Source organism: Lytechinus variegatus, chromosome 4 (genome assembly GCF_018143015.1).
Source record: "Lytechinus variegatus isolate NC3 chromosome 4, Lvar_3.0, whole genome shotgun sequence".
Classification (NCBI taxonomy): Eukaryota; Metazoa; Echinodermata; class Echinoidea; order Temnopleuroida; family Toxopneustidae; genus Lytechinus; species Lytechinus variegatus.
Window position 1 is genome coordinate 37,409,555 of NC_054743.1, and position 21,577 is coordinate 37,431,131.

The window sequence follows — 21,577 nt, forward strand, 5'->3', positions numbered from 1 at the left end:
TGGTGTTCAGGTGCCATTGCTAACTTTTCAATTAATCAAAAGCTTGCATTTGGGACCATTTTTTTTCAGGGGGGGGGGACTTTTCTGCAACGGGCCCATAATAATCTGGACAGAGTTCTTCTTAAAACTTGCAATAGATTGCAAATCTATTTGGGATCCTTAATTCAAGTTTATGTCTTGCAATAAATTGCAAATTAGTAAGGAATTACTATTGTACTTCATTCAACAAGGAGAGTAAACCACTATGCTACACCTAAAATTAATCTACTAATTAATGTATAACATTTTGCAACAAAACTTTACAATCGATTGTATATATTTTCTTTCAACATCCTCCCCCCCCCCCTTGGTCTATTTTTATAAATCTTAAGGATGTCATCCTGACCAAATTCTAACTCACCTGAGCATTGACTGGGGTTACCAAGTCAATCTTCTCTTTCTCTCTGGAGCTGATAGCGAGGATCTGATCGTAATTCTTCTCGTGGAAATCGACCGTCTTCACGTTGTCAAACAGACCTTCAAGATGAGCCTATAATCAATATCAAATCAAAATCAAGGAAATCAATCATTATTATATCCCAGCCATGGCGTAATTTCCTTCAGCAAGAAACTGATCCACGATGTGCTGCACTCGACCCAGGTGAGGTAAATGGGTACTGGTAGGAAGTAATTCCTTAAGAAGCTGTGTGCGCTATGAACGCCTAGCTTAGCCGGGTAATATAGGAGCACCTTGAGCACCTAACAAGGTGGAAATGTGCGCAATATAAATATCCTATATTATCATTATTATTATATATTCATGAACATGGGCCCGTCTTACAAATGGTTGCGATTGATCCGATCGACAGCAAAGTCAACACATATGATACATGCTTGTTCAAAAAAAAATTCTACAGTGCGTATCAAAAAAAAGTTTACACTTTGAAAAAATCCAGTAAAATTCTGAATTTGTAATATCCTGAAAATTTTTCCACATTTTAACATTGGTACAGGTCCATTAAAGCAAATAACGATATAACTGTCAAAAAATATTTCCGCTTGAGTAAGCACCACTTACTTTTGAAAAATTAGTGAAAAATGATTTGCGCAGAACATTGAAATAGTTATGCGAATAAAAGTAGACCGTAATCATGAAGAACACATGGAATTTAGCTAGTAAAATTGATTTGAAGATATCTTCTTCTTTGTTAGACTTGTTTCCTTGCCAAAAACACTTCGAAGAGTGCATTTCGCCCCATCCCACTCCCCACACACCGAGCCCATCGTGACGATGTTTGCTTTACACTGAGGTGTGATTTACATGGAATGGCTTAAACTTGATTCTCATTATGTTTATCATTGCTAAACTTGAGAAAAGTCTGGAGAAACGAGTATTAAATGAGAAATGAAATGTAAACACACTTTCAATGATAAAAACTTAGCAAAAAAATGGTGGAGATGTCTGATATAAACTTTTCTTCAGATTCAGTTATGTCCTCAGATCCAGCTGGCACAAATAGGGTAAAGGTTGTGCTTAATAAGAGTTGAAATTTCACTATGGGTGAAAAAATTGTTACAAAATGCTGGAATGTATCCGTTTTATTTCAATTGACTAAAAGTGCAAGGGAAATGTATGATAAATCTTTCGTAAGGTAAGTTTGATTTTGCCCTTTCCCCTTGACACAGCATGAAAACGAGCATTTCTGCGCAAACAGATTTCTGCGAGCTTTACAGAAATGGACAGTGCTCACTCAAGTGTAACATTCTGACAAAACTTTTACTTTCATTGGATAGATGAGACCCAAACCCAAGATTATATGTGCAAAAATTACCCACATGTTGTATATTTTTAAATTCCCAGGGCTTTTTCAAAGTGTAAACTTTTTTTTGATACGCACTGTAGATATGAATGTATAGCCATAAATTCATTGATTTCTTGACAATTTGGTGTGTTGTCCTTTGTTTACAAACGACATTTTGCAAATTTCCTGTGGAAAAAATTATGACACTAGTGGACTTCCATAGAGTTACAATTCATCTTTGTAAGATCGGGCCCAGGTTTTTGATATGGTGTGGAGAATAACCTCCTCCTCCAGAATGACTGATATATTAGTAATTCCCTCTGAATGAGTTCAATTATTTGCACTTGAAATGTAAAAGAAACACAGACTACAGGAGCTATAGTGGACTGATGAAAGATGGTTCAATAAAAAAATATTGAACTATCTAATGAGTTTCTTCCATATACATTTTTTATATAATAGTTTTACTACATGATATGCAGGTGGGTGTTTCATAAAGCTGTTCGTAAGATAAGAACGACTTTAAGAACGACTGGTGATTCTTTCTTTTGGTATAAATGGTATACATATAGGCGATGGTTTAGCGCGTAAGAAAGGATCACCAGTCGTTCTCAAAGTCGCTCTTCACTTACGAACAGCTTTATGAAACGGTCCCCTGGTGCCTAAAAGGAGAAGTACATGGTGTTCTTTGCACTTTGTGTCAACTCTAGAGCACAAGATCTGTCAATAATTTTGCAGAAAAGTAAATCTAGTACACTAATTATGTCAATTACAGAAAAAATAAAAATACAAATATGTAAATAAATAAACAACATCATTTAAATAAAGACATACATAAGAAAAAAATTATGTAGATTAAGAGGGTGTCTTTTGTACTGTGTGAAAATTGTTCATAGTTCATGTTCATGTGATAAGTGACAACTATTTGTCTGTCTGTGAAACTTAAATAGAAGGACATTTTCTATGGGAGATTTGTTTAAAGCACCATTCACAAGACAGGACAATATTGTGCTATCTGATCAACTCTCACCCAGTTTGGCTGCAAGTCCAAAATGAATATAACAAAATAAAAAGCAACAAAAAAATAATAACTTTAATAACAAGTTTTACAATCATACATTATAGTGCAAGATATAATGTAATGCATGCTTTGCAGGGATTTACCTATATTATCCATATATGGGCGATACCAATAAATAATCAAGCTCTATGTAAATCTGAGCCCCTTTCTCTATTCTTATTTCACCAAATGAACTACTCCAGCCATTATACTTGACAGTGTTACAACTTTCATCAGACACAGAACAGAGGCAGATCACTTCATGAATGCCTCGCATATAGCAAAGCTGCCAACAACACTTACGGAATATTAATGAGATGTGTTCTAATGTGAATTTAGTGTTTACTTCCCGATTGAATGACTGAGCGAAAATATGTTGTCAATATGTTTTGTCTCGTGAGAAAACATTTGGTTCAGCCGTTCAGTTATTCCCATTGAATTTTTTTATAATGGTTGGCATCTCTGATATAGGGTTCGATGTACATACTATATGGAATTGCCAATATACAAACAGTTTCAACTGGGTAAGTATGATCACAGACATATGGTTGTCAGTACCACTCTACTTTTGTCTACTGAAGCTTGGGGAGTATAAAGCACATGCCTTGGAAAATCTTGTAAACAAGACTGTGATGTATCTACAATGATGTTATCGATTCTTTTAAAAGAATTGCATTTTGATATTTTTTACTCAACTTAAATCTATCTATCCTTCACAAATGATATGGTTTGGGGCCTGTCACAAAAAACTTAGCGATTGATCGTAAGGATGGTTTGTAAGTGTGATCTCACATAACGATCAATGCAATCAAGAATACAAATCAGCCCTGTGATTAATCACAGGGCCCTGTTCATCATAAGTTGACTAGTATGAAGAGAAGCACTCACCTGGATGGTATGTGAGTCGGAAGCCTGACCAAGGATCTCAAGAAGGGCGGGATCGGACACGAAGAAGAACCGGGGGAAGACCAGACGCTTCTTCTCCAGGTAGCCAGTCAGGGACTTCTGACAGATCTCCAGCTGCTCCAGGAGATGGGGCAGGAGCTGGGAGAGGGTGTCGTCTCCCACGCAGCACCCGACCACGTTGGTGTTCTCATGGGCACGCTGCATGATCTTCACCCAGGACTTGTCAATGTTACTGAACCTCTTTGCTTCCTGGAAGGCAAGAAGAAACGGGTAGCAGAAAAAGAAAGGATGAATCATGGTCATGGATTCATAGACAAAACACAGAGTGCTTTCATAACAAACAAATGGGCAATTAAAGAATAATCATTTTTTTATGTCAGCCCCCCCCCCATCATCATATCAATCCATGAACTGCTTGAGCCATGAAGACATTAGAGTATTACAACTTTCATATGAACAAAAAAATCCATACAAAATTATTTGTGATGGTTGCACATGTATTTCAGTCATACATTTTCATGGAATGCCAAGATAGGATCCTTCATAGATGTGTCAGATGGATTTCCAAGACATCCATTTTTTTTCATTTTATAATTCTTGTTTAAAACAAGCATTTTTGTTAAAATATATGGAAAAACAAGGAGTCACAAGTAATGGATAAATTTGTAAGTTATGAGTAGCTTTATGAAACGACCCCCAGGTCAGATCAGGCCAGGGAAGCATTGCATGATATAGTCAGTGATTTATAATTGTTATAAGCTATCAAAATCCTTGCATCTAATTGGCTCAGGGAAAATATGTTAGTGAAAATGACAGACAAAAGGCTTTATGAAACACGGCCCAGGATATGACCAACATTACTTACCTGTGGCAGCTGCTTGGCGATGTCACCACCCACAAACACAGCTTCCAGGTAGACCCAGAGGTTCTGCACCTGCATCCAATTCTCAATGATCTCTGTGGTGTTGGACAGGCGCTGGACCCACTTCTGGATCTCGGGCTTGAATGGGGCATTGTACCTGGGAAGGTAAATAGTACAATATCACATAATTGCACCCTACAGACGAGTGGTAGCATGGATTGCAGTAGTGAGGACGAGACAATTGGTGACAATAATGATGATGATGATGAAGATGGTGGTGGTGATGATGATGACGATGATGATATTGATAATGATGGTGATGATGATGATATCGATGACAATGATGATGAGGATAGTGATCGTGATGATTAGTCATGACAGTGTTGATGTTAATGATGGTGATGGAGGCAATGAGGGCAATGAAGATATGATGGTGGTGATGATGATGACAGTGAATAGTAATTATGTTGGCAAATTTTCAGGGATATGCCAATTCTTCAATATTATACAATCTTCTCAAACATCTATAAGAATACAAATTACCTAAAATATTACTGCATTACATTTGGTTGTATAATTTTCATGGTTGTATCAAGATTGTATTATCATAATGTAGTAATTGCTGGAGTTATATTTTTATTTTTGTAAATTAAATCCTTGAATAGGGAAGATATGAATACTACCAACCTGTTGCTCATGAGAGACGCTAAGACCATGAGACTGTCTTCCATCATGGAGATGATCTCACCGGTAGTATCACCCTTCAGCATGAGCTCACCACGGGTCTTGAAGCTACCGAATTGGAAGTCCTGGACACTCCACTCAGCAACGACCTGCTTCAGCTTGGCTTCGATGTCTTTCTCCTTCACAGCTGAGATACAGATATCCTGAGGAAAAGGAAGGCATTAAGAAATGGCCATATTAAGGATTTTGTGTTAATTTCTAATGTTATGAGGCTTACAAAGATCCTTCTCAAGGAATGTCCACATTATCATTTATTTGAGTCGGCCTTTTCCCCTCTTGTCAAGGGTTACGGACTCTGGCTGATGATGATACACTCTCAACCGCTTCTGTCTGAAGCATCCTCCTTGTTCACCAACCGTACTGATTTCCTTTACTCACACTTGCATTTCACCTGGGTCAAGAGTGGCAATTATTGATTCATGCCTGCCTTTGAGTAAGTCAATGGTCTGACATGCATCCAACCTTGTGATTCAAAATCCAATGGCATCATTTAACCCACTGGAGACTGAAAGATTTGCTACAACATGCTTTACATAGACTCCAGCCCATATTTATAAGGGCTCAGCCACCAACATGTTAATACCAAATATTTTCCAGTATGTATCTCACCTCAATGTCTTCCTTGTTTGGGAGGAGGGGTGCTGTCATGATGTTGCGCAAAAGGAATGTATCCGACTCCACATCGAAGGTATGGGCGGTGAGGTTCGCGATGCGATCCCAGTGGCGGGTCATCATCGCCTTGTTGGCCATCATCTCAAGGAGGGGACAGCACTCGCTGAAGTCATCGATCTTCTTCTTCAAATCCATGAAGGCCTGCCATTCCTTCAGGGCCTTGGGCAACTTACGGCATCTGCCAAAATTGACAGAGAAAATTAGATTGTAATTCAGGCATGCATATACCATATACATAATGCTTGTCCCTGACATAGCAGCACGGTAATAACAGGATAATATTAACATAGATTAACACGACTTCCATCTTTTCTCATTCTACAAGGCTACTCTGTTGTAACTCACAGGATCTAGGAAATTTCATGTCAGCATTCAACTCCTGAGTGTATAATCATAAGTGTAGATTAAGTTTGTGCCAAAGAACAGAACTCTAAACCTGCACCTTTTAACACATGGTCTAATTGCATACCACAGCACAAGACCATATCACCAACTGGATCTAAGACCTTGTTTTTATCTTATAAAAATACTTTCAAGTTTGTTATTTAAAATCCTCTTTTTTATACTGGTTTTCCAATGACTACTAACATTTACAGAATACAACAAATATCCTCAATTATATCAAATAGATTATGTATACCTCAACCTAATCCTTAACCTGAAACTTATGCATAAGAACGTACTTGTTTTGGAAGTCTTGCAACTCTCCGTTGATCTTCTCAATGTCCACATCGACCCAAGGGATATCATAGTATCCGTTGACCTTCTCAATGACAGCGTTGTAGAGGCCATAGAGCTTCTGGAGAAGGTTGAACTCTTTCTTGATCCGCTGCAAGTCAGGGTACTCGGTGACAGGCAGCCCGAAGAGCTCTTCACCACCAGAGTAGGTGATGTACTTGGCCCAGAGTTCGTCAAAGCGGGCTTGGAAGAGCTGGAGGCGGTCGCTGGCTTCCCTGGGTGCAATACCTTGGACCATGGGACCCCTGACAGGTTAGGGTATCAAAGGAAAGAAAAGCGCGTTTAAGATATTGATGATGACTTTGACATTGAAAGAATATCTTTAGGAGTGATCACAATTACTATATGATCATTAAGAGTAACTATTTTCATTTCCATGTACACTGTATCAGATATTAAAAAGAAAGACAGTCCCATGCATGTTGATGAAAATGTTATAATCTGATTACAAACATTAACAACATATTTTCATCACTTTCTTTCACTTGGAATCACAAAATGCCATAACCAAGCTAAGGTACAAAATATCACTGAATTTTAGGTTAAATATTGACAGAACCTCCAAATTTTCTGCTGAATCGTCGGCATTTTCCAGAGAAATGACCCATCTGACCTCTACTGGAAGAGGTCATGATATTGACATTTGTGATAGTTCACCAGTACATTACTGGAGGTCCGAATCCATATATATGACAATACTGAATCTTACTTCTCTGTATATTCTTCTACGAAGAGAGTGGCATCCTGTTGGAAGACTGTTACACCACTCAGTAGGTCACCCTTGAACTCGGGCTGGATGGTCACCAAGTGATCAGCTACTTGGATGAACTAAAGAAGTACACAAATAACAATACAAATGGTTAAATAAAAAGTTGATGCTTACAGGTTGCTGCATCCACATTATACAGACAGAGTTTAGGATAATATGTGGAAATGTAAACGAATAAATTCTTTATTATTTTTGATGGAGGGAACTGTGAAGCGCTTTGTAACTACAGCAAGAAGGCATTATACCAAATACTCAAATGGATAGGATGAGATTGAGACCAAGGGTTATCTGGCTCCTTTTTCAAAAAACTGTGCAACACTTTGATAAACACAAACAATTAGGTTTTTGATGAAGGTTGTTTTAGAGATTTTTTGTCTTCAAATGGACACTGTGCTCAGTTATAAAACTGACTTGAAAATTTCACTAGAATCAAATGTAAAGGAAAAGGTCCTGTTAGATCAAAATTTGACTTGCAAACTCTGCTAGAGATTACTGTGAAGATTACCATATCAGAGGCAAAGTTACAATTAATGGCAAATTTTAATTAGCTCCTAGATCTGGGTTTGAAACAAGTTGAGAACTGGCAATAGGGATTACCTGTGCGGTCAAGTTCTTCCAGTTGTAGGACAGACTGTCCACTTTCTCAGCATTGCCATCCGAGAAGATCAGCTCATACTTATTGAGCAGAGCATAGGACTCCTCTATGGGCGAGATGGTCATGTCGATACGGATCTCTGATTCCCTGATCTCAGTCAACGCTGCCATCGCTGCACGGACATCATCAAGATCCTTGATGGGGCGAGACAGACGCTTCTGGAGATCCTCAATGAAGTCAAAGATCTCCTCCATGTCAGCGGAAGCCTTGGAGTTGAGGGCTCGACCGAATGCAACCTTCCATGCCTTGGTTTCAGCAACGAGGGCAGTCTTGAGACGCTCCGTAAGGCAGATGACGGAGCCGACCCTGTAGCTGGCTGGAATCTCCTCAATCTTGATCTCAAATCCCTGTATGACAAAGATGACATTATCATCAAAGATCACTCAATACATAGTGAGCTTGTCTATCACCATATATGTTCCCCTTTTCAAAATAAATAAGTTAACGAGAGACATCTTACAAGAACTTTTTTTAATATGCCTATTTTTTTTTTAAACATGAAACTTAATGTTCAATTTATCAAAGGCCTGTTTGGCCTACACAACACAAAGCTGTGAAGTTTTTACTTATATGGCTTATTGCAATGCTCACTTTGTACATAGCATGTAAAAATAACTCCCAACAACCAGTTGCTACGCTGCTCCATATATACATCCCAATTATTATGCTAGTTTTAATGTTGACATAATGTACAACAGTAAAATAACTAATATTACAAATATGCTCAAAGCAACCTACATGTATTTTCTTAGAGACTACGAGTGTCTACTAACAAATCATTTTTTGTACTTGATAATGGAAGTTGCAACAAAGAAAGTTCCAATGTTCCTATTATATCCTGAAGATTAAGAATGATGAGTTATTTACCTGATAGTATCTCATCTGTGATTCAATCTCAGACATAAGTGGTTTGGTGTCCATGAACTCCTTGACCTTCTCGGCCGGATCCTGTATGTAAAGCAGAAAGACATTCAATGATCAAAGGCAAGGTACATCTAGGTCTACAACAATGATATTTTGGTCTACAAGAGTTGTTGAACTTCTCAGAAAATCTTCAAATTTTATTGGGGGCAAAATAACGATGAACTGTTGACTCTAAACAGCACACACAAAAATATCATTATGACATTGGTTTCAACTTACACCATAGACTAAACTCTTTTAGTCAGTTTTGGTCAGTTCATTTAGCGAATGATCGTTAATCTTTGTGTTACGGAACCCTGATTGTATACACATTAGTTTTAGACCAAATGGAAAAAAAAGACACAGTGGCATTAGACCAACCAGCAATTTAGGTTGAGTAGTACAGGTAAAGTAGCAAACCCGGTTGATTACTAGCGTGGAAGTATATTCGGTGAGAATATTCAGGTATTAGTGGGGGTATAATTATGATGAACTTTTGACTCTTAACAACACACAAACATATCACATTGGCATTGGTTTACACTAACCTCAGTCCAGAGTTCAGCAAAGTGAGTGAATTCGTTAAGAATGTCTTGACACTCAATCTTGAAGTTACCCACGATGTTGTTGAGAGCAATGACGACCTTCAGGACGTCCTTGTGCTCTGCAATGACCTTGTGAAGAGGCTTCTGGGTAATAGCCAGCAGAGTGACCTTCTCGGCATCCTTGTCATCTTTGGATTCCTCGAGTTCCTGTGAGATTGAAACATGATAAATATTGAGAATATATTACAACAAACTTAGATAATTCATATGATGCAATTTTGACATGGCAAGAATGTGAGTTTTAATATTTTGGTTAAAAAAATGCATGCAACAAAATTTAAGGAATTAAAATTGAAATTTGTATCTTACATTTAGAATGAGAAGCTTTCTACATTAATGTTTACAAGAAAAGAGCTGATTATATTTTCCTAGGACCAGTATTCAAGTTTTTCTTGGATACCAGTAACCTTTAAAAAAAAGTTCAGATTGGATAACATTGCAACAGACATTTATCAACTTGATCAATTATCATACATGTAACATCTCATTTTCTTATTCAATTACTGAATATATAATATGCTTTGCCACGTTTCTTTTTTTGTCTCTGCTTTGACATTAACGCAATTACTGAATAGTTCGAGAATAGTAAGATTTGCCTTTCTTCGTTTTCTTTCAGAATATATCGAGCAATCAGAGTACATGCTGCACTTTCCAATCAGATTATACTGCCAGCACTCAATTCATTTTTGCTCAATCGATGATTGCATATTGATGATTGAATATACATGTATGAATAGATATCTGTCCATCTGTATTTCGAAAAAAATTTCATAACAAACCCCAAGCAGTATTAAGCCAAAATATTCAGTCTGTATGTAAGTGATAATAATGAAAAGGAAATCACAATAAATGCTCTTCAAAACCCATCTATTATGGTAAAATGGTTACTTTAAAGTTGACATTTGACTGGTTTCCATTCAATTTTAACAATTTCATTATTTCTATTCTATTATATTTCATATTTTCTATTGCATAAACAAATATTTCAAATAGATTTTTATTTCATTCTATTCATGTCCACATTATTATTTTCTACAGTTTTCCTACATTTAAGAACACCTTTGTTAATTCACTGAAACTATTTTATCATTGTTTTAAATAAGATATATTCAAATAATTTATATTCATATGAATATTAAGTATTTGAAAAGATAACTACATAGTTTAGACCTACATGTATATGGAATAACTATTCCAAAAACATCCTGTTAAAATTCCTGTGAATATTTTTGAACTATATACATGTAGCCGGAAATTCATAGGTCTACACGTTAATGTCCTCAACCATATACATAATGCTATATACCGTTAAACACATGAAATTAACATGAAATATTTTTGAAGTGATGGGTGGATATAGCAGATTATCACGATATCTTGCTACATGGTTTATGCAGCCTCCCATTCTGAGAAAGCGCACATCCGTGTATAGTGCAGATATAGGCTTCTTGAGTGCTATATCTCTGTGAATGGCAGTGGTGAATTGCGGTATGACGAATATATATAATGGTTAATTGTGAACATGATGCGCCAATTAGTGAAGATTAAATGAAACAAGCCAATTCTGTCATACACATCATAAAGCATCACATGGGCTGGAATAGTTTCAACGTTGTACTGCGAAAAGATAATGTGGATTGGAAATGTTACAACTTTATCAGGGCCCTGAGTTAAAATACATCTTATAGATTTCTCTCTTGGGCACTAACATCTCCATGAACAAAGAACATTCTGAGTGAATTAAGAATAAAATTGCATTGTTGATCTGAGCCACATAACACAAAGGTTGAAGATTAATCGCTAATTGTGTAGACACCAAAAATCACCCATTTCAACAATTGTGAATACTCAAAGAAAGTAATCTTAACTGGTTTAAACTGACTACACCTGATTCAAATTGGTTTCCTAGCAATTTGATAAGCACCTACTTTCTGGGAATATATATTTTGATGTAATCCAATAGCCATGATTATCACTTTACTAGTCACAACCCTAAATAAAGCAAGTTTACTTTCTAAAGCATTTTTCTGTATGTTTACAAATGATTCTGAAATGAAAATATAGAATTAAGAGTATCCTGTTAATTCCAATACACAATAATGCATTGAAAGCACTCTGTTACATCTTTTACATTCTTTATGCAAAATCTGATAGAATTGTTCCATGAATTTTAGTTGATGATTTTTACTACACAAAAAAAGAGTAAATCTGCATAACTAGCTTTGAAAAAAATCATTTCAACAAGCAGAAGTATACAGTGCATTCTAATAGGCCCTAACATGTCTTGACTTTTGAGGTCTAACAGTTTTGTTTTAATAATAGTTTGATACAAGACGAAAGAATACATGTAATGTACACATGAAATTTTATATTATACATGTATATGTCAATCTTTTTCCTTTCTCATGATGTATTTCTGTTGATATGTAATGATGAAATCAGTAAAGATTATTCAATCCTGCTCATCGTAAAAGCATAGCCAGAGTATATACATCAATCATTCCAAAGTTAATTGCTCAAGCATGGTTTAGAGTACGGGTTCTCAATTAGTATTATTGACGTGCCACATTTGCTACCAGAAATTCATACTGCAACACTATCCAACACACAAAATCAGTGTGAGGTCCACAGCTGGCTTCAGAGTGCATGGTGGGGGTCAAGGAGCCTTCCACAGCTTTTGAAAATGTGGCATCTTAATTGACCCAGAATTACTTTCATTATGCAAAACATAAAAAAATATCAGCAAAACTCATGAATAAAATTTGAACAAATCATTATTTACTTTTGGCTTGCAAACAGTGGTTTGCAATGCCTGACGCACCAAAAGTAGCATGCATGCTGCTAGCTGAGAACCCGTGGTTTAGAGGCAGCCATATGTCCTTGTTATACAGGTGGAACAAGCTGAAAGATAAATAGCTTTACTTTTTTTCCTTTTTGCTTACCCCTCCTCTATACGTGCCCATCAAATTCAGCTGTCTCTATATTGAGAATCATACAATACAATCACAAATGCTTGTTTACTAGCAATCAATTATTTACAAGTTCCCTCTGATTATTATTACCACCTTCCTAAGTTAGTTGTTCTTTTTTTGTCAAGAGCCATATAGAAGATGATGAAGTTGATGTTTTCACAGGTATATGGAAAAAGGTTGAATAAAAAGAATGTAACAAAAATCTATGCATCAAACAGATACATGTAGATGTATTTAATGAAATAATTGAAATTTATGTTCATGAAATGATGTATATGAAAAGAATATACTGTATGCGATCAAGTATTGATGATATGAAAATTGAAATGAATAAATGATTCATCCGGGGAAATAAATAAAAATATTAAAAGACATGACAAAATCAGGGGGGCAGTTGCAGAAATCATTTTTTTAATAATGAAATCAATCAAAAGTCCTAAATTTGTGCTTCTGATTGTTTGATTTGCATTTCATTTTTAATGGAAACTGTCTACAACAGACTTTTTGAAGGGTAAAACACACAGGGTGTTGAACTATATTCACTCTGAAATATTGTTAAGATTTTTCACTTCTTTAAATATCTTTATGGTGAGCTTTACTTTTAAAGGTTTATGTACAGCTTTTTGTATAAAGTGAGTGGAGGATTTCAACATATTCTTATCTTATTCTAACTATTACAAGACCCCTTTATCATATCTTAAACCAACTTTTTACAGTCATGAAATCTGCATAAGCCTTTAGAACATATTCCTTATTAATGAGAAGAATTTTTAGGAAGCCAGTTATCAAGTCGTCGTACTCCTGATGGGAGGGTTGTCATCGACCTCGCTCAGCTGCAACATGGCAGAATCACAACTCACACACAACCCTCTGCAAAAAACACCACCACCAACTCGTACAACTACAGTCTGATGATGCCCAACACATATACCTCCACCACCAACTCCACATTCACAACCTGACATAAATGTACTACCTTACATTCATCTGAACAATGTTGAAGACATTTGAAAACAACGATGAATGGATGAATGAATGAATGGTATGATGTCATAATGATAAAGACCCCTCTACATATAAGCAGGTTTACTTTCAAATCCAACCCTGTGCATGTAAAATAAATTGATCCATCATACATGTACATGTATGTGTGCATAAACCTCTCCATCAATCCATTTGGAAACATTGCTTTTACAAATAAAATATGATAGATTTAGAAGTATAGATGTACAATTAGTTAAAACTGGAACAAGTCTTCTTGGCATTGTCAAAAGGGTACATTTGGGGGGTTATTTGGGGGGGGGGGTTGTAGAGGATACCTAAATTAAGAAAATGCCCTTTTTTCAAACAGTTGAGCTCTTGTTCTCTTGCATCAATTTTGAATATGCCAAAGTGCAGATAACTCAACTGAATTCATAATTTCCATAAATTTCACATAAGGTTCAGAGTATAAATACACATCTCTCAAGGAACTGGAATCAAGAATTGGATTTCACATCACAGCAATATTACCGAGTGCCCCTGTAAATATATTTTGGAAAGAAGAGCAACATGGAGTGTGATAAATTAGAGGGTGTTAACGAAGATGAACCACTGGTCAGGTGGTAGAGAAAGAAATTAAGGATAAATGGGGTGCATCAGTTCTGTTTTAGTCTGAATACGTCACCTTTCTTTCCCCCAGCATAGCCTTTTGAGTTGGTGAATGTGACATCAGATATATAAAAGGAAGTTTGGATGAATGAATGAATGAATGAATGTAAAGTTAAATTATAGGAAAAAAAGATTGGATATGGAACTCTACCTTCAACTAGAAAAGAAAAGTTAGCAAAGACAGGGAAATGGAAAGAGAGAAACATGCATTGCCCATGATGAAGGATATGAAATGTCATAGGATGATATGCAATTCAATAAACCTTTTAGTACCAGGTAGCAACTATTCTCTTGATAACTCAAAATGCACAGAATAATAGGTTAAAAAAAAACAATTCTATTTCTCTGTGTTTGCGGAATGTTGTAGTGAGTCAAATAATGCCATCTGGTATTGTTTCACCAATGCCCGAGTAAGGAAAATTTTCACAAAATATTCATCATTCATCAAATAACTGATACTGGAATCTTGTTGCGTGAAAAATGGTGAGACATTTCCCATAAAATGTGAAATAAAATAGTGTTTGCATCATGCATAATATACGATCATTCTGAAACAAATTCACAAAGATTATAATACATATATTCAATACATCAATTGACGTGGAATGCACTGTGCTCCATTACAATGACACTTGTAAGCAATTACACCTAATGTCACATAGTGTATCAAGAATCTTCTATTAAAGCTGCTTAACAAGTAAAAGTGTAGCTTCGGTAATATAAAGTAGTAAATGTGGGCAATTCCATGAAATAGGGTGCCAAGTTTTGACATTTTGGGTGTCCTGTAAACACTAGGAACTTTAAACCATCCAAACCATCATGAAACAGGTGTGAAGTTTCATCCCAGATAAAGAAAATGGACACATGAGGACAATCGTTTGATATTTTGCGGGCAACAGAAAAGAAACTAGTTTCATGACAGTTCTGACAGCCTCAATAGCTCAAGAAAACATGACACCAAAATGTCAAAACTGGCCCTTATTGATGGAATAGGCATGTTGGGACAATAACAGGTACTGGTGTGTATTGTGTTGATTAATATGGGATGCTATGATTGCTCAGGACCAGGGATCGAGTGCAGAGTACTTGCATTCGTCATCATCCCCCTATGAGGAGTTTTGAACTGAGCCAACCATTTGCTGTAGAGTTCAGGAGGAAGCCGTTTCTATGACAACCATGTTAGTAGAGATAAATAAACAATGGAAGATGAAAGGAAGGGGAGAGAGGAATATGCATAGTCAGTAGCTGCTAATACTACATGGTTAGTATAGGAATAGCTTTCTGTTGGAAATGAAATACAAATATGAATAGTTTTATGTGATATTTCTAATGGGTAAAATAGGCCCGAGACTTTTAAGAATTGCAATCACTACATTGTAGTTCAGGAAGAAATTATATAAATACATTTGTTAGTGTAGAGATTCAAGAATAGCAAAGAGACGGTGGTGTGATAACATCTTTACCAATCATCTACCTATAGTTGAAGTATCTAAGAAAAAGAGTTAATTTTATAGGTCATACTGGACAAGAACATTGTCGTTTATGTGAGTAGAATATTAATACTATGCATTTACATTATATTTCAATTGCATACCATTGTTTATATAGATTTCTAAAGAATACATCTATCCTATTCATATAAGTGCTACTATACACATCACAGTGCACGGTTATTCATATAAGGAGATACAAGTAAAAAGCAGAGAAGTATTGCTCTTTACTAAAAAAAAATATTAAAAGGACGATTCAGTAATTAGGCTTTAAGGGCTCTATACCTTGACAATGGTATTCAAATGCAATCTGTTTATCTTTTCTATTTCCATGTTCATTATTTATCTTATTTTATTTCATTTATATTTATTAACAAATCAATTTGTGTCTGACTTAAAAACATACATGAATCGATGGGAGTGCTGTTAACAAATTAATCTTGAATTAAACAATATTTATACTAGAAAAGAGAAGCTTCCTGAAAATTCCATTCAGAATGTCTCTTCATAATCTAAACATAACCTTCATCATACACAACAACTATATCAAAAACACTTTTCGAAACTCTAAATCTATATCTCCACATATTACAGCTTTATATTTTTCATTTAAACTACAAGTATAAGCACTGCAAAATCTACTCATATACAATAATCTAACAGAAAACCTACTCAATAATTCAATATTGTAAACTGCTTGTCTAAACAAGGCATAGGGTCAACATCACACATGACGATTCATCTAGCGCTATGCAACGCAAATAAATCATCAATGTGAATGCATCCTGCTTACCTTGAGAGCAGCCTTCTGGCTCAGGATGGTCTGTTCCCACTGCGGGATATTCTGGGCCATCTTGAGGATAACCTGGACGGCCTTGTTGACGGTAGATTGGATGTCATCCAGGCTGGGTTGAAGGACGATGGACGGGATGGAGAGGATGATGTCGGCCTGGAACAGCGGTACCTTGGCCTCCTCGTTCTCACTGGCGCCACGGGTGTACTTGTTGGTTCCAATCTGAAGACGTTTCTTGATGGTGTCCAGGGACAGACGAGTACCTAAAATGCGAAGTTCAGAGTTGACAAAGCGAAAATGTAATAAAGAACACATACATATTGACGGAAGATATCCTTTTTAATAATAAGAAATTAATTGCATAATTTTTAGAAAAGCAAAAGATGTGGACACATTAGTTTCACTATATTGTCAATGTCAATACACTCATCGCTAATTACTTTTTGAGGCCTTCTGTACAGCATCTTCATGAGCCAAGAGACAGCAAACTTGAGATGTGACAAAAGAAAATATTATTATGCAGTGATAACTTGCACTATAATCATAAAATTCTGCCACTCCCTACATGTACCACTAACCTTGATTACAGTTCAATGACCTTTACTCATCTCCAATGTGTTAAAGATATCTAACATTAATGGATTTCTTTTCCTGAAAGAGAAGATTTGATATTACTCAAACTTGACAGACTCACACTTGATGAGCGCGTCGGTATTGCGCTGACTGAAGCTTCCTAGCATGGTATAGAAGCAGCAAGGCAGGCACTCCAGGCATCTCTTATGCTTAGAGTCTGGGTGAAGGCATGGGTAGGACCCCTGAAGGTTCTGCTTCTCATTCTCACGTAGGTTGCCAACCAGGATCTCCACGAGGTCCTTGACTGAGGCTTCGACAGCCTGGCTTTGCCTGAAATTCAGATTGTTCCAAAGATAGGTTATGTTAGGCTATAAGAAACAGATATCAATATTCATCTAAGGATAGAATCAGGAATAGTTTTGTAAGTGCATAATCAATAATTTATTCTACACCATTACAGGACATAATTGATATTATATTATTCTTCATACAGATTATTACTCCCGGTTTAACAATAAATGCAAAGACCAAATCAAATTTTCTGAGAAAATGGCATGGCATATTAGGGAGCTGCTTGCATTTGATTTCACAAAATAAAGTGTTTTTAAATTATCACAAACTTTCTTTTTCTTTGATAGGTTTTGTCATATCACAGTAGACATGTTTATTTTGTTATGCTGCTTTTATCAAAACCAACCTATATTGTCAGGGTGAACTGCATCTCTGAAAGTGCAAACATGTTGAGTGTGATTCTTAATTAAAGTTGCAGCGAAACCTGGCGCAGACTTTTGCTTATGGTACCATCTCACATTCTCCATCAATGAGACATTCTTCTTACCTGGTAAGCTGGTCACAAGCCTCCTGGCATGTCCTCTCGGTCGAGGCCAGGAATTCAGTGGTAGATGTGGGTTCATGCACAGGCAAGTCACACAGAGCAGTAGTGGCCATGTCCTTGAGGACATCATCAATACGACATTCCAGGAGATCACACACCTGCTTGGTTTGGTGTTGCAGGAAGTGAATCTCTTTGTAGGTGTTGCTGATATCTGTCAAAGGCAAAATGGACACAGATAATTATTCATACAATAGAAACTATCTAAAAGCTGATTGGTCAAGTGATGCAGGAAGCAAATCTCTTGAGTAGGTGTTGCTGATATCTGTCAAAGGCACAATGGACAGAGATAATTTCATAATTCCTAAAGTAGAATCTACATAAAAGCCAAAGTAAATTGTTACGTGCTGCAGGAAGTGAATCTCTTTGTAGGTGTTGTTGATATCTGTCAAAGGCATAAGACACAAATAAATTCAAAGCTGCTTTTCCAAGCACCTGTATAAACGGACCACCCATAAAAAAGACCACAATTTGGTTTCCCTTGAATCTGTTTTTCAAAGTATTTCTTGCAGGAATATATCTATGAAGACCACCTGCTCATAAAGAGCACGTTCTTGTCAGCGTTGGATGGTCTTCAGAGACAGCTTTGACTGTATTCTACATAATTACACATCACATTATTCCCAAGTGTCCCCACCTTGGACCATCAGGGGCCCGTTGCAGAAAGAGTTGCAATCGATCGCAACTCTAAAAATCATGCGCAACTCTAAAAATCATGCGCAACTTGATTTTCACCCAATCGACAGCACGCATTTCGGACTTGCCATTGATTTTTTGACTTGCGTTTAAATGCGATTCTTTCTGCAACAGGCCCCAGAGGGGACAAAACAGTTGACCTAGCACACCTAAGCGAAGAGAAAAAGGCACGGATGAAGAACCTTTGTGACTGAGCTTAAATTTGATACATGATGAAAAAGAGCTATCAAATAGGAAACACAACGAGTTAAACTGAATTCATATTTCATTCAACAGGTTAAGTCAGATACTTACATTGGTCAAGACTGAGAGAAGTCCAGTTAAGACTGGTCAGTCCTGGCTGCAAGGCTTCCTCTACACGGTCTCGGAATGGGGTCATCAGGGGTAGTAGGATGTTTGGGATGGTACCGACAATACGGTCATACTCGTTCAACATCTCAACCAGACTGTCAAAATGAAAAGAGACTTTGGGTGAACATTTGAGTAGTGGTAAAGAGTAAATTAAAACTTTATAAGAAGCTCTTTCCCTGTGAACGGGGTGGGAGCTGCTGTATTACCTCACACTCACAGCAATCACTCTTACCCCCTTCCACTTTCCCAGATTAATCCATCCTAAACCTCAAATGAGTATTGTTATTAATTGTATTAGAGAGGATTAAACATTATAATTTCTTATCTGATAATATAATGTGGAAGGACATGTTACCCTATTTCATAATGAATATCTCAATCTTGTACTAAAATAACCAAGTACATGACTAAACCTCCTCGGCATAATGTGATTCATTGTATTATATATGATTCAACATATGAATTGGAAATAATTCTTATCTGATAAAAAAAATAAGGAAAGTCATGCTCCCCTACTTCATTATGAATTTTTCAATCTTGTACTAAAATCACCATGTACACGATAAAGTTGCCAGAGCTGACTTACGCAACATAGTTGCCCTTGATCTCGGTCTCCCTCAACACGAGTACTCCTGCAGCTTCAGGAATCTCAAGGCCTAGCTTTCCCATGTACTTGGCCTCAGCAATCAGCTCAAAGACTTGGGGGTCAAAGTTCACATACAGGACCTTTGTCTCAGGGTGGCGTACTAGTAGGGAGGCCTGGAGACCAGAGCGGATGTTGTCTACCGCACGGAACCAGCCACGATGGTACAGAACCTACACAAAACACAATGGTTATCATCATTATTATTATGGTCATAATCACCAAAATAGAGCATGAACAGATCCAACAGGTAAATCTTATTGCCAGGCTTTGGCTATGCTGCTTTAAAGATGAAAACATTGATAACAGTTCTCATATCAACAGATTGTTCTTAAAACAAAACTACTAACCTTAGTTCAATAATCCTGATTTTAAATTTTTTTTCAAGGTCATCTATCCAAAAAGTAGGTCACAGACCAAGATGCATACTTAATTAATCACCGAACAGATCATCCAACTTTATCATGTCAAGCTTCAGTTAAGAAAACATCCCAATTCTTGGTCTACCATTTCCTACTTTACCATCATTAGACAACCAGGGGGCATTTCATAAAAGTTGTCAGCACTGACTTAATTGTCAGCACTGACAGTTTCAGTGAAATCCTTGGTCTTGATTGGCTGACTGTTAAAATAGTAACTGCCGAAGAAAGACAATTTGTCAGTGCTGACACCTTTCGTGAAATGTCCCCGTAACTCAAAGGGTGCTTTTCTAATAAAACTTGTGCACACTAACCTCGTACTCCAGAAGAACAGTAGCCATCTTGTTGTAGTTACGGATCAACTTCTTGGCTTCATTTGTCTTCAAGATCTCCGGCTTAGCCTTGAAGGCCCTCATAGGGTGCTCTATCTTCCTGAAGAGCTGTCTGCACCAGACGATCTTGCCTGCTACCGGAGGGATGTTCCTCATGATGGGCGGATCTTCCTTGCCCTTCTGGTAGAGCTTACGTACCATCTCCTGGTCACGGCCATAATTTGACAGGACACGCATGTACTTCTCATTCAGGTTTAAGTTGGCACCCTTGATCTTCTCAAACTTAGAGAGCAGCACTAATGCTTGATCAGTCTGGAGATGGAAGCAAACAGTTCACACTAATTATGCAGATAGATATGTAGAAACCTCTTCACAAAATCAATATAAAGTAATTGCTCGATGAGACTTTCCACACAAAAAATGATCTGAAATTCTTGCAGGACTTGGCTCTATTATCGTTCATACAAATAATAGCTTGTAAATGTGCAGAATTTGTTGAATTGCATGTGTCTCGAGCATTCAATGTTAATGCAATAAAGATATAATTATTTTTCATTCCTGTAGGAGAACTTACCGTCAGTGGCTTTTCAAACCAGCTGTCTACAAAGTTCTGCAGGGCATTGTGAAGACTATCAATCTGAGAGCGGAAATCCATGTAATCCTGATCAAACTGTACATGGAACAAAGACAAGAGTGAATAATGTAAATCAAGAGGTAAACTTATTCCAATAAAAATATCCAAGCAATGTTATAAAACTAACACCTGGGTGATACAGACGAATGTATGTCCGATCTCTGTATGTGGGCTCTTCCGAAAAGTTCATGTGAAATTCTATTACTCCAAAATTATCCTGCCTTGATAAGTTTGTTAAACAAAGGAAAATTCAGAAAATAATAAATTTCAGATGCACAAAAGGGTTATTTCATGGAATTGCCCATAAATATGTTGTGTGGATGAATTTGTTGTCAAAGGAATCTGGATTAATTGTTAAATATCTTCTAAAGATTTCAGAAGCAGGTGAATGTGTTGTGGTAGATGCTTCACAATACATCCAATAATATCTCCTTGGA

General features: G+C 36.7%; 1 protein-coding gene across 1 annotated transcript in view; it reads right to left on the reverse strand.

The window, feature by feature from the left end:
- LOC121413974 (dynein heavy chain 5, axonemal-like) overlaps window positions 1–21,577 on the reverse strand; it is a 90,371-nt gene that overhangs the window by 56,143 nt on the left and 12,651 nt on the right. Inside the window, exons 14-31 of the mRNA XM_041607002.1 lie at window positions 21,081–21,176; window positions 20,489–20,818; window positions 19,699–19,928; window positions 19,056–19,207; window positions 18,012–18,219; window positions 17,295–17,503; window positions 16,601–16,863; window positions 14,334–14,354; window positions 9,639–9,842; window positions 9,055–9,135; window positions 8,130–8,534; window positions 7,473–7,591; window positions 6,709–7,008; window positions 5,963–6,203; window positions 5,297–5,496; window positions 4,613–4,766; window positions 3,730–3,996; window positions 401–529 (exon numbers count right to left, since the gene is read on the reverse strand). Coding sequence (XP_041462936.1) covers window positions 401–529; window positions 3,730–3,996; window positions 4,613–4,766; window positions 5,297–5,496; window positions 5,963–6,203; window positions 6,709–7,008; window positions 7,473–7,591; window positions 8,130–8,534; window positions 9,055–9,135; window positions 9,639–9,842; window positions 14,334–14,354; window positions 16,601–16,863; window positions 17,295–17,503; window positions 18,012–18,219; window positions 19,056–19,207; window positions 19,699–19,928; window positions 20,489–20,818; window positions 21,081–21,176 — 3,609 coding nt within the window. The remainder of the gene's footprint in view (window positions 1–400; window positions 530–3,729; window positions 3,997–4,612; window positions 4,767–5,296; window positions 5,497–5,962; window positions 6,204–6,708; window positions 7,009–7,472; window positions 7,592–8,129; window positions 8,535–9,054; window positions 9,136–9,638; window positions 9,843–14,333; window positions 14,355–16,600; window positions 16,864–17,294; window positions 17,504–18,011; window positions 18,220–19,055; window positions 19,208–19,698; window positions 19,929–20,488; window positions 20,819–21,080; window positions 21,177–21,577) is intronic.